Below are 14,311 nucleotides of genomic sequence, written 5' to 3' on the forward strand. Positions count from 1 at the left end.
CTCGCAAAGCAGCTGCAGTCCAAACTATGAAAGCACTTTTATCTGGCAGCCTACAAGCTACTCTATTAAGACCAGGCTTGTAACCAAGGGAATGTTTTATCTTCTTGTCATTCTGATTCCACAATGGCAAGTTTTCTTTCCATGTTTTCAATCCTAACTCTAGGGCTACAATCTAAATACGATTTAAAGATGACCGAACATAGATTGCATTTAAATTCATTTCTTTCTGATGAGGACACTCCTTAGGAGCAGATGTTCTCTTGGGTAGCCCTGGTGAGTAATCCCACCTATCATCTTACTACAGACCCATTAGCTTATGATTCATATCTGGCCTTCCTTGTAAAAGCAAATACAACACAGTACTTTGAGCTCAATGATTTAATGCTCACCAAACAAAACTGTGCCCAAGTTCAGGCTGGCGTCCTCTTAGCACATGTTATTTTCTAGGAGCAAACTGGGCTCTTAGAAAATGTTCTAACTCTTTCAGATAGCGGGATGGGGAGCACATCTCTTAGGTGGTTTCCTGGATATGCAACTATGTCTTACTGGTTGGAAGTCATTTACCCAGAAACTTGAGATCTTGTTTTGGCTTGGTCTCCTGACAGGTTTTATAGAAAATTCCTAGACTTGCCTCTGTATCTTGTCTTATCTATAGGCAGCAATAAACCCAAGCTAATCAGGCACAATCTTTTGGTGAGGTTGCTATCATTATAGTTTCAGAGAAGTTAATATTATTTTCTGAGAAGAGGGGATGGCATGGACCCTCACACAGTGTTCCTAATTATGCCCATATGTATTGTCTATATTTTTTGGAACAGACAAAAGCACTTCTAAAAGAATTCATGTTCAGAGAAGATGTACTTTACAATGTGAGTTGATTTGTTTTTCTAATCTAGTTCAAATTAAAGAGTCAAGTCCTTAAGATTATCTTCCTTTGTGGCTGTGTCTTAGACGCTGTAATTTCCAGGCTCAAGAAGCACCTATGGATGGATGCCCCTGAGCAAGCTCATGCCAGTCTTAGCTGGTGTTTGCTGGGTGGCTCTCGCTGCTACTAGTTTTCCTTCTCTTTATGGCCGATGTCACTGTGTCTGTGTTGCTCCTCCGGGAAGAACATTATACTCAGGATGTGGCTGCTTACGCACATAGAGTAAGGATGAGAGCAGGCACAGGAAGCAGGGAAGGAGGTTCAGAATTAACTTAGGTGTGGAGGACAGATCTCAACTGGTGGTTTGGACAGAGCCAAACTTTATGATGATGGATGTGAAAAGAATGGCTACTTAGCAGTCACATGGATGGCAGAAGCCACTTTCAGTATCCCAAATTTCCAGACACTGATGGGTGGGGTGAGCAGTGTGGTGAGTATAAGGAGGGTAAGTTTCAGCTTCAAGCATTGTAAAACCTGTGGTCTGTGCAAAATGTAGAGACCGCAGGACTGTCTGTGATCCAAGTAGTGGGGACTAAGCAGATGTATAAACAGTGGCTCTGAGGGCCAGGAAAGAAGAGCTGTTCTTAGAAGAGGGAAAACAAGAAGGGAAAACAGGATGGTTTGGGTAACCGAGGTGGCTTTAGAGCCCAGTTGGAAGGGATGAGAGTAGTGCTAGTAAGAGAGGGAGAAGGGACATGCTCAGTTCCCAAAGTAATAAATGATATCTGAAAGAGTGAAATAAAATGAACCAAGAGAGGTCTCTCCCTCCCTTCTTCCCCTCATCCCTTTATTCTCTTCCTAGTGATCTCTTGATCTCCCTTGATCCCTTTCTCTTAAGTTTTGTAGCAACGTGTGCCACGTCCTGAGGATTCATGCTGATCTGAAAAGCCCTCTTTGATGGTATTTACAGGCTCAGCCCTTCTTCCCTTAGGAACTGTGGACCTAGGATTACACAGAACAGTGGATAGTGCTCGGCCACAAGTCCAGCTAGAATCCTCTTTTAACAGACCACAAGACACAGGGCTGGAGCATCACCAGAAACATGTCATAGCATTGCATGGAAGCAGATATATGAAATTGTCATTAAAGTTCACTAGAGTTATGATATCTAGTAAGTTAACAGTATGATCACAGGAATCTGACCACTTCAGCTTATACCTCGTTTCTAGTCCTAAATGCAATAACTTGGGGAGACTGCATAGCTTACTGTCCTGGCTACATTTTTTTTCTGTTGTTGTTGTTGTTGTTGTTTTTTGATAAAATACTCTGACAAAAGCCACTTAAGAGATAAAAAAAGGTTTATTTTAGTTCAAAATTCAAGGGTATAATCCTGGCAGCAAGAGTTGGCAGGAATTGGTCATGTTGCTTGCACAATGAGGGAGTAGAGAATTATGAATGAATGTTCAAGGTCAAACGCTGTTTTCCAGTTTATGTAGCCCAGGACTTAGGCCAAGTGAATGGATTTTCCCACTTTTAGACTGGATCTTCAGACTTCAATCAACCTAATTAAGATAATTAATCACCATCCTGCCCAGAAGTGTGCCTCATGGGTAATTCTAAATTATGCCAGTAATTAATATTAATACTCAGGACTCCCCCACTTGCCAGCATCCAAGTACATCACTTTTAAGTCAGAATATTATACCCTTCTGGCTTCTGGCACATCATATAATGTAGAAACACATTCAGTCTAACACTAAAGGCCACTGTGGTCTTAAAAACTTCTAATATTGTTTACAAATCCAAAGTCCAAGTCCTATCTTATACACAAGGCAATCTTTTAACTATGAAATCCAAAATGAGTTATTATGTATTTCCTACATGCAACAACACAGAATTTCCAGAAAGGAAGGATGAAGGCATACAGAGCAATAATGGGACCAAAGTAAGATTGAAACCCAGCAGGACAAACACCAAATCTTGTAGCTCCAGTTTTAGTACATGAGGCTGACAATAGAGTCATCAGTCCACCAGAAGGATTTGGTAGCCCCACCCTTTCAGATCTATTGCGTGCAGCACACACAACCTCTCCTGTGGCTTTGTTTCATTCCATGCGGCTTTCCTCAGCAGACTCCTCTTGGCTCTTGGTTCTGGCATCTTCATCTTCCTGGGGTCTCCACTGCAGTTTAGACTTCATCTTTACAAGTTTGCATAGTGGCATCTAAGGGCTCCTTGCACAAACTCTGACCCTGTCCCACGTTGCCTTACCTGCTGTCTATGATCCCCTCAGTCTTGCACATTTCACATCCTGTATCACCTTGGAGCTGCTGTTGAATTCCATGAGTTTGAGATGCAGCCTGGCCCTAATGGACCACAGCTGTGTATGCTTCTCTGTGCCAATCATGGGGAAACATTTCACCTGGGGGTAGGGGGTGGGGCTGAGTTCCTTTTGTAGGCCAGGGATCCTCTCTAGCCCCAATTGGTTGGTAGAGGGCTGCTCTTGTGTCACAGGTCTTATTGTCCTGGCGCAGATCAGGATATTTTGCTTCAACAGCCACAGCCTTCTTTTCAAGATGTGCCTTGGCGACAAAGCTTAAACTACTTAATCTCTTTTCCTCCTTAATAATCTACACATTTTTAACATCTTTATGTTCAATATTTTGTTCTTTGTCTAACTACAGAACTGCATTAACAGCCTTAGAAAGTAGCCAGCTATGCTCATACCTCAATGTTTTATGCTTTTGAAATGCTGTAGAGTCTGTCATCTTTAAATTCAGCTTTATTCATTCTTTTTAAGACATTGGCAGACTGAAGACAGATTCTTGGCCAAAGTATCACACAGTTGCCTTCTAATCCAGTTGCCCCTGAATCCTCATCATCTGGGTGTCTTCGAGGCACTTTTGGTTTAGCAATCTTGTCTTCCAAGCTCCTACCAGAATAGCCAAGTGTTCTTGGGTTCTAGCATGCAAAGGGTTTTAAACTGTCAGAATCTTTCACTTTTCTTTCATGAAATAGTCATAGAGTCCCAAAACCCTCAGGGTCTGGTTTATCAAAGCAAAAATCCCATTGCTGGTAGCAATTTTATATGTCTATTATTTTCTTCTGCCACTGTGATAAAATACCAGACACACTCAACTTAAGGGAGAAAAGATTTATTATGACCAATGCTGTACAACCCATAATAGCAGACACGTGGACTTATATGAGATAGCTGTTCACATCACATCTGTAGTTAAGAAGTAGAGAGTGACAAGTTGTGCTCAGCTAGGTTTTGTTGTTGTTGAGTTGGGTTGGGTCTTGGGAGTTGTTGTTGTTGTTGTTGTTTTGGTTGTTTTTTCTGCTAGGACCTAAGTCCTGGGAATGGTGAGTCCCAGCTTCAGGGTGGGCTCACCAATCACAGTTAACATAATCCCTCACAGACAGGGCCAGAGACCTAACCTACTCAATATAATTCTTTATAGTCAGGCCCAGGGGCTTGCCTCTTAAGTGTCTTGCCTATAAGTGCCTCTTATAAATCTTGTCAAGTTAGTAATCAATAGCATCCATCCCATCATCTCTGATTGCATTTACTTATCTTAACGATGAGTGTCACTCTCTCACAGAGTTGTATGATAATTCAGTGAGTTAATACCTTTAATTTAGTAAGATAATTGGATAACTTAACATTCATATATTGGCCTTACATGATTGTTAAGTTATTATCATTAAATTATCTCCAGGACACTCAATGAGACTAAGCTTCCCAATTTTTCAAGGAGCAATAGTTTAGTTGCACAGACACGAGCAGTTTTGCAGGATTGTGAATCAACTGTTATGGACTAGAGTGGAATAATAGTAAGTTTGGAAAGCCAGTTTAGCTACTGCTGTAGCATCTTTCTTTCCATTCATGGCTTGAGCTAAATGCAATACACACATATTCTCTCTATGTTTCTCTGTCTCTGTTTCTGCCCCTCTGTCTCTGTATCTCTGTGTATCTCTCTCTGTCTCTGTCTCTCTCATGCACGCAGGAGAGAGTAAGGCAAAGGAGAGAGAAAGAGACAGGCAGGCAGGCAGGCAGACAGAGATAGAAAGATAGGGAGGAGGCAGACAGATAGAGAGAAGATGAGGAAGCAATTATATAAGAGGCCTTTTGAGCCTGATATAACTGTCTCCTAAGAGGCTCTGCCAGTGCCTGACAAATACAGAAGTGGATGCTCATAGCCATCCATTGGACAGAGCACAGGTCCACAAGGAAGGAGCTAGAGAAAGGACCCAAGGAGCTGAAGGGGTTTGCAGCCCCATAGGAGGAACAACAGTATGAACTAACCAGTACCCCCAGAGCTCCCTGGGACTAAACCACCAATCAAAGAAAACACATGGTGGGACTCCTACATATGTAGCAGAGGGTGGCCTAGTCAGTCATCAGTGGAGAAGAAGCCCTTGGTCCTGTGAAGGTTCTATGCCCCAGTATAGGGGAATGCCAGTGCCAGGAATCGGGAGTGGGTGGATTGGTGAGCAGGGGGAGGCAAGGAGGGGAGAGGGGATTTTCGGAGGGGAAACTAGGAAAAGGGATAACATTTGAAATGTAAACAAAGAAAATGTCTAATAAAAAAAGATTAAAAAAAAAAAGCCTTTTGAGACAAAGTCTCATGATGGAGTCATAGTTATCTAAGAAGTTACTCAGGAGACCAGGTTAGCTCAGTCTTGTGGCGATTTCCCTCCTTTCCCTCCTGAGTTCTGGGATTTCAGGCAATGCAGTAGTTTACCTATATCTTCAGAGGAGAAAAAAATAAGTTTCACTATTGAAAAATGTAACTCAAGTTCAAATTGTTTTACAAACTGATGTCTAGCTCTTGGATACCATGAGGTGGAAAGACAGACCTCAAGAAGTCATGAGTTTTCATTTTTATTGCACTATTTACTGTCACTGAGCTGATCCTATGGGTAGGCTCTGACTTCTGAGAGCAAAGGAGCTTGTTGAATTTCCTACCATAGAAGATAGAGCTATGTTTTTCCTATGAGAGGAATGAGGTAACCATCCTTCCTCTTATACCTGATGCTAGAAATAGGAAGGAGCTGTTAAGAGAGGCTGAAAAAAATCACCGAGGTGGTATTGCTGTGTAAAGGGAAGCCCTTGTGTCCATGACCACATTTTATAATTTTGGCTTCAACAGTGTTTGTCCTCACTGGCTATTCAGTAAAGTGATGTTACATTTAGGGTTCATCGTATCATAAAGAACATCTGTTTACTTGATAATTTGTTTGCATTGTTAATGGAGAAAGTTGAATTACTCACAGAGTGGTACCAGAAAAGTTCAGAGGAACCATTGTAAGGTATACGAAGAAGTTTATCCTTCTTTAAAACTAAGTTTGAAAAATCACCAGCAACAGTAAATATCTGTAATAATAGTACATAATCGGCCCTCCCAATCCAGCAGAATCAGGCTGCTGTTTCCTTGTAGCCTACTTAAATGACCTTAAACATGCTTATTCAAAACTATAAGGATTCACATTTTAAGCCACCCTAAATTTGGCCTCAATTAAACAAGGGTGAAGCACCCATATTTCTTGCTCCTGGCAAGCGTCCCTTTACTCCTCTGTCTTCTCTGCCAGGGAGGGGCATAGCTTGTGGCTTAGAAGCTTGACTGCAGAAAAGTTAGGTGATGCATATGTCAGAGACCATGTGATCACTCTATCTCCTATGTCCAAGCTATATCAAAGTATTGCCACAGTTCTCCCTCAACCAAATATCTATTAGGGATAACCACACTGTGCCTATAGACATCATATTGTCACTGACCTTTTTAGGTAAGCTTAAATCAAGAGCAGGTCTAATTGAAGCTGAGTATAATGACTTACTCAACCCTGAACTATACGACTTATATGTTTATTCTTCTATTACACTGACTATTGGCAAGAGGACAATGTATTCCACTGAGGAAGACCATTCTTGCTGAATCCCACTCACTTATTTTTGATTGCTCACTAGTCCTGTGATTCAGTCCTATGTACTTATAGGACTTATATAGACCTCCAGATGGAAATCAATCAATCACACACACACACACACACACACACACACACACACACACACACACACACACAGAGACATATACAAAGACACACATAGAGACATATACAAAGACACACACAGTGACACACACATGCACACACACACACACACACACACACACACACACACACACAGACACACAGAGACACACTGAGAGATAGACACATACACATGTACACACAGACACACTCGGAGCCCCAGATACATGCACATACATACACACACACACACAAACACACACACACAAACACACCATTACCTTGTAAATTTAAATGTGTGACTCACTTTAGAGACAGTTGTGTTGCTCTATTCCTCAGTGGTCAGGAGTCTGTGCAGCAAGAGAATTGTGGCCTTGGTGCCATGATTGTGAGCACATTTGAAAAACAAAACCCCTAAAACCTATGCTTTGGTCTGTGGTTTGTTTTTATCTACAATTGATTGATACAGGGTAAGATCACACATGGAGATGTGCCTGCATCCATTTAGGGTGCATACCAGCGTTCTGTGTTGTAATATGGAAGGCAAGTTTTAATGCAAATTCACATGAGAACACATGCCAGTGATGCCCCACATTTGTTGAGTGACAACAAGCTTAAAGAGCTTTACCACTAAGTACATAGCGGGCAGGTTAATGTGTCCTAGTGACATCCAGAAGGAAAAGGGGAAAGCAGAATGCACTTGAAATGCCACCTGGCTCACGGGAAAAGATGAAACTATATTCAACAGCTTATTATTTATTCAGGTTTTTTTGAGTGAATAAAGGAAACCTCACCTTAAAATGAAGACTGTTTATCACATTGAAGAATCATTGACTGGTGTTTCTGCCTTTTGTTAAGTAAATGATTGTAGAGTACTATTTTAAATGTATGTTGACATTTAATCCATAACACGTACAGAGTTCAACAATATGGCTGTGAATACTGGAGGTCAAGTTCAGATTGCAAATACTACAAGTTGATTACTTGGTTATCCACTGATAAAGGATATTAACATAGGAGTGGAGAGAGGGTGGAGGGAGAGAGTGTGGAGGGACATTACAGGTGAGGGTAGAGTCACTGTACATTCAGTACAGTACTTCCAGAGCCTGTCTGCTCAGACGTAAGGTAAGTATGAGGCTTAAGAAAACTCAGATTTATTGAATGGACATAGGTTGCATTCCCTGGGGGAAGGTTCTTCGCTGAGCCCACCCTGGCAGCAGCCACAGCTTTCCTCCACAGGCCAAGCGCCTGCAGGTTCTGAGTTTTTCATTGCTTATGGAATGTGTTTTTATTGCTTATGGTTCCACCATCAGTTCTTGTCTTGTGTAATGCACAAGACAAGCATATAAAACTGAGATTATTAATTGACTGGAGCACTATCATTCCTATCAAATATTGATAAGTAGGATATTAACTTACTTTTTTTTGTCGAATACTGTATGCCACAATGGCTTTATGTGTTCCTAGGATCCACCACTGGTATACAAATTCTAAATCTCAATAAAAGTGTCCCACAGCTTACCCACTGACAATGAGCCAGTTACGTCTAAGAATGTGAGAGTAACAGAGAAGACCATGGCCAGATAAGAACAGCTTTGTAGTTTCTGTATGATTATTTTAATATGCATTACTTTCAATGACTATTTTTACTGATGATCACATATAATTTATTTGCTATTTTACATTCTTCTACAAGAATGACAAAGGATTTTACTTCTCTTAAAAAGTACCAAGTGTGTGAAGGGTGGGGGGCATGAGATAGAGGTGATGTGATTTCAGAAGGTATTTAATTTCATGTGGGTGTGTGATTTCCAGGTACCCAAAATTCCTGAGCCATTCACACTCAGTATTATTATCTGGATTAAAACCGCATTAAACACTGAGAATGGTGGATTAATGAAAATAACAGAGTCAAGGGCAATTTGTTGATCGTTATCTGCTTGTCTGTTTTTATGTCCTGCATATAATGGAGAAATTCATTGGGGGGATGGTCAGATGGAAAGGGGAATAGTACCATAAAGAAAAACACTAAACATGTGATGTCCCCCCTCCCCCTTTTTAAAAAACTCTGCGCAGCACCTTTTTCTTACATGCCTCTGTTTTTCTTTTAGTGGCAGAGCATTTCTATAACACTGGTTGAGAAAGTTCAGATGATCGCTGTAATCCTAGGATCCCTGTTCTTAATAGCGAGTGTGACTTGGCTCCTCTGGTCAGCCTTCAGCCCCTATGCAGTGTGGCAGAGGAAGGACATCCTTTTTCAAATCTGCTATGGAATGTATGGTTTTATGGATCTAGTGTGCATAGGTAAGACCACAGTATTACATATTCACAAACTGTCAGTAATGCATCTCTCTCAGCATCATTATTTTTACCAGGCATGTCTAATATATGTAGAATGTTGCTGTATGCATTATCTTCACTTCTGGTTAATTACTGGGGCAATGAAGAGGAGGTGGCCACAACTTGGCTGCTTCTAGGTGTAGTTTGAAAAGAAAAATAACAGGTCAGTGTTCATTTAATGTGGCATATTTTGCAACCAAAAAAAAAAAAAAAGATGGGTTGGTTGAAAAGTTACTTAGGGTGAGCAATGTTAGGAATGTTACTTGCTTAAGGGGCAAGAACAAATCAGTTCCCTTTGCAAGGCTAAGGAAGCATGGGGCAAAGTGAACAGCAATATCCTGGGTTTGCAGAGATGACTGTGCCCTAAAAAAACCTGCTTCAGAGTTGGAGGTCAGATTCCTTCAGGAACATAAACAGCCCCTTGCAAAGTTGGGAGCATGGGACAGCTCTCCTTGCTCACTTTTGTGTCATCGTGCTTACTGTCCCTAAATGTAGCTAGGATAGTCTTTACAAGGAAAGTTACACTCATGCTTCACTTGACTGGTCAACAGAAAATGCAACATTCAATGGTGTGTAAGTGTGAAACGTTCTTGCAGGCCCTGTGATGGTGACAGTTAATGGGTTGTCATAAAAGCTCCCAGTGAAGGGCACCCAGGGGAATTTGCCTGCTCTAAAAGACTCCTGGGGTGTTGAAAGCAATAGTAGTATCCTGTAACCTGCTTAGAAACACCAATTCCCAGACTCCTCGCAGACCTACTAAGTCTTGAGAGGTAGAGCTGGAGTCAGTGCTGTCCATACTTTGTGCAGTGGTGATGAACACGGAAGCCAGAGAGCCTATGGTCCTTGGCAAAAAGCAGCAGGTGTGGTCAGACTCTGATCCTAGCCTCTGCTTGAGTAGATCTGCTTCATCTCTCCATTCCGTCATTCTCCACATAAAAATGGGGCAATAATCTGGACTATGCAGTCCAAACAAAGGTGACTGTGATTATGAAAGAGTCCTAGTATTAGTTGGCAATGGTATATTGGATATTTTATACATTTAAGTCAGAAACACCAAAGTGTCGCTAAGTCACTTGAATTAATGTCTGTACATATAAGAATCTTAATTTAACTATAAATTTCCACAGCCCCAGTTGTTTTATGAAAGGAAGTTTACACACACTTATAATACAGTTATCTCAAGTTTCCTTGCTTTCTTTCTTCCCTTGTCATGGATACAAGGCTCTAGGAAGAAAATGATGAAATGTCAGGCCTAAAGTGAGAAATGAAGGAGTTTTCCTTCATCTGCTGTGAAGGTTGATAATCTAAGTACAGCTTGCCTGGGTAATTAGACCAAGCACTCTTACTGTAACCACACAGATGGAGATTTAATGCCTAGGTCCTTGCTGTAAATAAAGAGAAGCCATGAAATCATTCCCCACACCAAATTCCTTAAGCATCCCAGAGAATGTGTTTCTTCCCCAATGTCTGTTATAAACGTTGGTATGCCTTTGGTATTTCAAGGGCAGTGCTTCCTTAGCCTGGAGGAAAGAATTTCTAAAAGTCTGTACCATAAACAATAAATTCAGAAGATCTATTTACTTACTAATATGAGCATTATATGGATACTAATAGCTAAAGTTTTGTATTTTTGTGTACCAACTAAAATAAATTTAAAGAAAAAAGTGAAATACAGCCAGCAAACACTATCACTCACTTGGCTGAAAATTTAACTTGAAAGGTCAGGTTGCCTTTCCTTACCTCCTTGTAGAACTCAGAAGGACCAGATGCCTCCTAGGTAGGAAAGCATTTCTGCAAGCTTCGCAGTGTGCATGCATTGTTCAGTTATAACATACTACTGTCAGCATTTTAATTAAGACTATTAGAACTCTGCTTTCAAGAACACAGGCATGTGAACTAGTGATCTTTGGGAAACATGTGCTATATTTGGACTTCTCTTTTGAAATTTGAATGCTCTCTCATTTTATAAAAAACAAGTCTCTTAGAAACAAAAAATACTTGCCATATTTTCTAGAGACATTTTAGAGAGTGAGTTTGTGTCTGTGTTATAAATATTGAAAACACGCTCTGTCGTCTTTTGGCTCCTCGTTCCGCACTCTCTTCATTCAGTGATCTATTTGCAGAGTTGGAAAAACATCAATCCAGATTAAACATCCTTTCCTTTGGCAACCTTATTAATTAGTATATTTTAGATCTGTGAAAATGCCAGGTTATTTTACTCCAAGAAATGGAGAAAGCAGCATAGTGAAGGCCGCATTAGCCAACTGGATTACTGCCAGGATCAGCCCGCCAACATTTCACATTAAATTAAATGGTTCCTAATTAAAAGTGAACGTTAACAAAAATCACAAAGATTACACCTTAGAAACAATTGACTAGAAGACGAAGACTCAGCATTAGAACGGAAAGGATTTTTACAATTTTTCCACAATAATTACAATTGTGAGTTGAGTTTGCTCAACCCGATTTTTGAACGTGTTCTGTGTCGAACACAGTGCTAGGTTCTAGGATCACAAGCGAAGTCAGTTGTTTCTCTGCCTCTAGGAAGGCCAGGGCCTCATGTGGATTTGGAGGTCTTCAGAACCAAAATGATATCATCTTGTCAAGCCCTAATAATCAATCAACCAAGCAGATTAAATGTTGGAACAGCGAGGAGGAGACCTCATGCTAATGCTTGTTTAGAGCTGTCTCCAAAGATTATAGAACCACAGATATGTACAGAGGCCACCACAACCTCACACAGAAATACCTCATTAAGGGCATCTTACCACCTTACCAGTTTGACCTTGAACTGGTGTCTCCCTTGGTACCCATCCTTGAGCATCGTTGATTTTTTTTTAAACCCCATAGCCAAAGATTGTTATTTCAAAGTATGTTATCCATCTCCCTTCATTTTTCCTTTAAAAAGTTTTGCTGGCCTCCATTTTTCTGAATATACACTTAAGTTGCTGACATGTGTATATTCCCCTTGCCATTTCAAAACTTAATTCCTTGGAGATTCCCTGTCACCATTTGTTATTTAGTTTGACAGAGAGTGTAAGTGTGTAAACATGCAATTGGAAATTGGATGTGACATCACGGGCAGGCAAACGGTAGGTAGTTCAGTGGTGCAGGGAGTGGTCCCTGCTTGGACACTGCCTGGAGGGGAAGTCTCAAGGAAATTTCCTGGAGGAAGTGACAGGCACGCAACCTAATGGCTGATGCCTGGTGAGAGCAGAGATACAGCTGTACCAATACTGGAGGAGACCTCTTCATTTCTCCACAGGGAGGGATTGGAAACAATTGGAAAGATTTTTTTTTACCAGCTTTCCAAACTTGATTGTTTTTTTAAACAAGAAAGAACAAATTGACAGTTTAAATGAAATATTCTTTTAAAAATAATCCAGAGAAATACCCACATGGTTATTCTAGGGAAAAAATATAAAATTCATCTATTTTATGAAAGACTTATCAAATCATTGCAGAGACATTTATAGATTTGCAGAACCTGTTTTCTGGGCCTAGGAACAAACACATGGCATGGTGCTTGCTAGTGCACTCCTCTGCAATAAAGATACATCCCCAACCCCAGAAAGCATTCATAACCGAGAGAATTTGATTATTCTTTCCTGATATATTGAATTTGTTTGTTAATATTTTTATTATTAATTAATTTTCTTCTTCCCTAAGATTTAGCTATTACTGGTTATTTCTTTAATGTTTTAAATTCTCCCAGGCGTCTAAGTTGAACCATTGAAATCCGGTCTGCCACATAGAAATGTCCATAGGTGAGAAAGTGGTCCAGATCTGCACTGTTGAGTACCATACACATAGCTATGCTTGTCTGTCTGACATGTAAATTGGGGCTAGTAAGAATGAGAAAAGTTGATTTTTAAGTTAAATTTTGTTTAAATTAATTTAAGTAGACATATGTTCCTGGTGACCAGCATACTGGTCAGATTGCAAAATGGCCAATTTGTAAGTATTCTCTAAGCAAGCTTCTCCTCTTTGGAATACATGGGTGGCAGCTCTTTAACAATGAAGGGACTTAGTCCTGAGAGAGGAGTAAAGTGACAAGGAGTTCAAAAGGTCTAAGAGTATGAAGGAGACTAAAAAACAACTCTCTGGGTTGAGACCCCCAGAGAGACTCAGAGCCACAAAGTAGAGACATGCTTGCAAGCTTATACATGGATTAAAATTGCAAGCTACGTTGTTCAACCCATGCTTGTTTGTAGGAAGTATAATATGAAAAGGTGTTTGGGGATCTTAAAAACTAAAATGGATATAATTCAAACTAACACTATTCAAAGGACACCCTGATCCTCTGAGATAAGCAACCAGAGACAGTAAGTGTGGAAGAAACATAGACTTTTGCTGCCTTTTCCAAGGAAAGTTTGCATATTGGACTAGGAAAGATTAGAAACCCAGGAAGGAAGAGCCAGCGTGGGGAGAGGGGCAGGGCACTGGCTAGAGGATGTGGTTTTTCACATTGCTCTTAGAGGGATTGGAAGACCCTAATCCGCTGACTGCGCTGCGGGAGGAACATATGACCAAGAGGTTGGGCTGCGGGAGGAACATACATATTAACGGCTAACTTGGGCATTTTAGGAGATGAAAGGACAGTGAGTCAGTTTGTTATCTTACAACTGAAAACTGAAAGTAATAATGTGCACATTGTAGAAGCGATTAACTAAAGCCATGTTGTATTAGTAAGTTTCCCACAAATTCCTTTAAAAAGAAAACCCTTTGTCATTACATAGGCATCCCTGGTAACGTTTGGTAAGGCAAATAATCCTGGGATAGCTTCATGCCAAAATTATGCATCTTTACTAATGTAAAATCTCAGTGTTAGAAAACATACTTTTAAAAATTCCAATAAACACCATAAGTTGGTGGCAAATCCATTTCTGAGATGGACAGGATTTGATCGGTCCCAGGACATAGTGGAAGGCACTGGTTATTGTCACCTTCTTTTAAAAACTAGGTATTGATGTTCTTTTAACATATTTCTAGCTATGCACATTATTTGCACAAGCATGTATTTTATTTGTAATTTGCAATTATAAAAAGGCCACCTGAGTCACAATCCTCCTCTTG

The 14,311-nt window shown here is 40.4% G+C and overlaps 1 protein-coding gene across 2 annotated transcripts in view; it reads left to right on the forward strand.

Annotated features, from left to right (window-relative positions):
* The window catches only part of Marchf11 (membrane associated ring-CH-type finger 11), a 100,539-nt gene that overhangs the window by 69,694 nt on the left and 16,534 nt on the right, over nt 1-14,311 (forward strand). Inside the window, exon 3 of one of the 2 annotated variants that reach the window (NM_177597.6) lies at nt 9,007-9,199. The exons of the other annotated variant lie outside the window; for it this stretch is intronic. Within the exon in view, the coding sequence (NP_808265.2) occupies nt 9,007-9,199 (193 nt within the window). The remainder of the gene's footprint in view (nt 1-9,006; nt 9,200-14,311) is intronic. 2 annotated transcript variants of the gene reach the window in all.

This window comes from Mus musculus, chromosome 15, assembly GCF_000001635.26.
Source record: "Mus musculus strain C57BL/6J chromosome 15, GRCm38.p6 C57BL/6J".
NCBI lineage: Eukaryota > Metazoa > Chordata > Mammalia > Rodentia > Muridae > Mus > Mus musculus.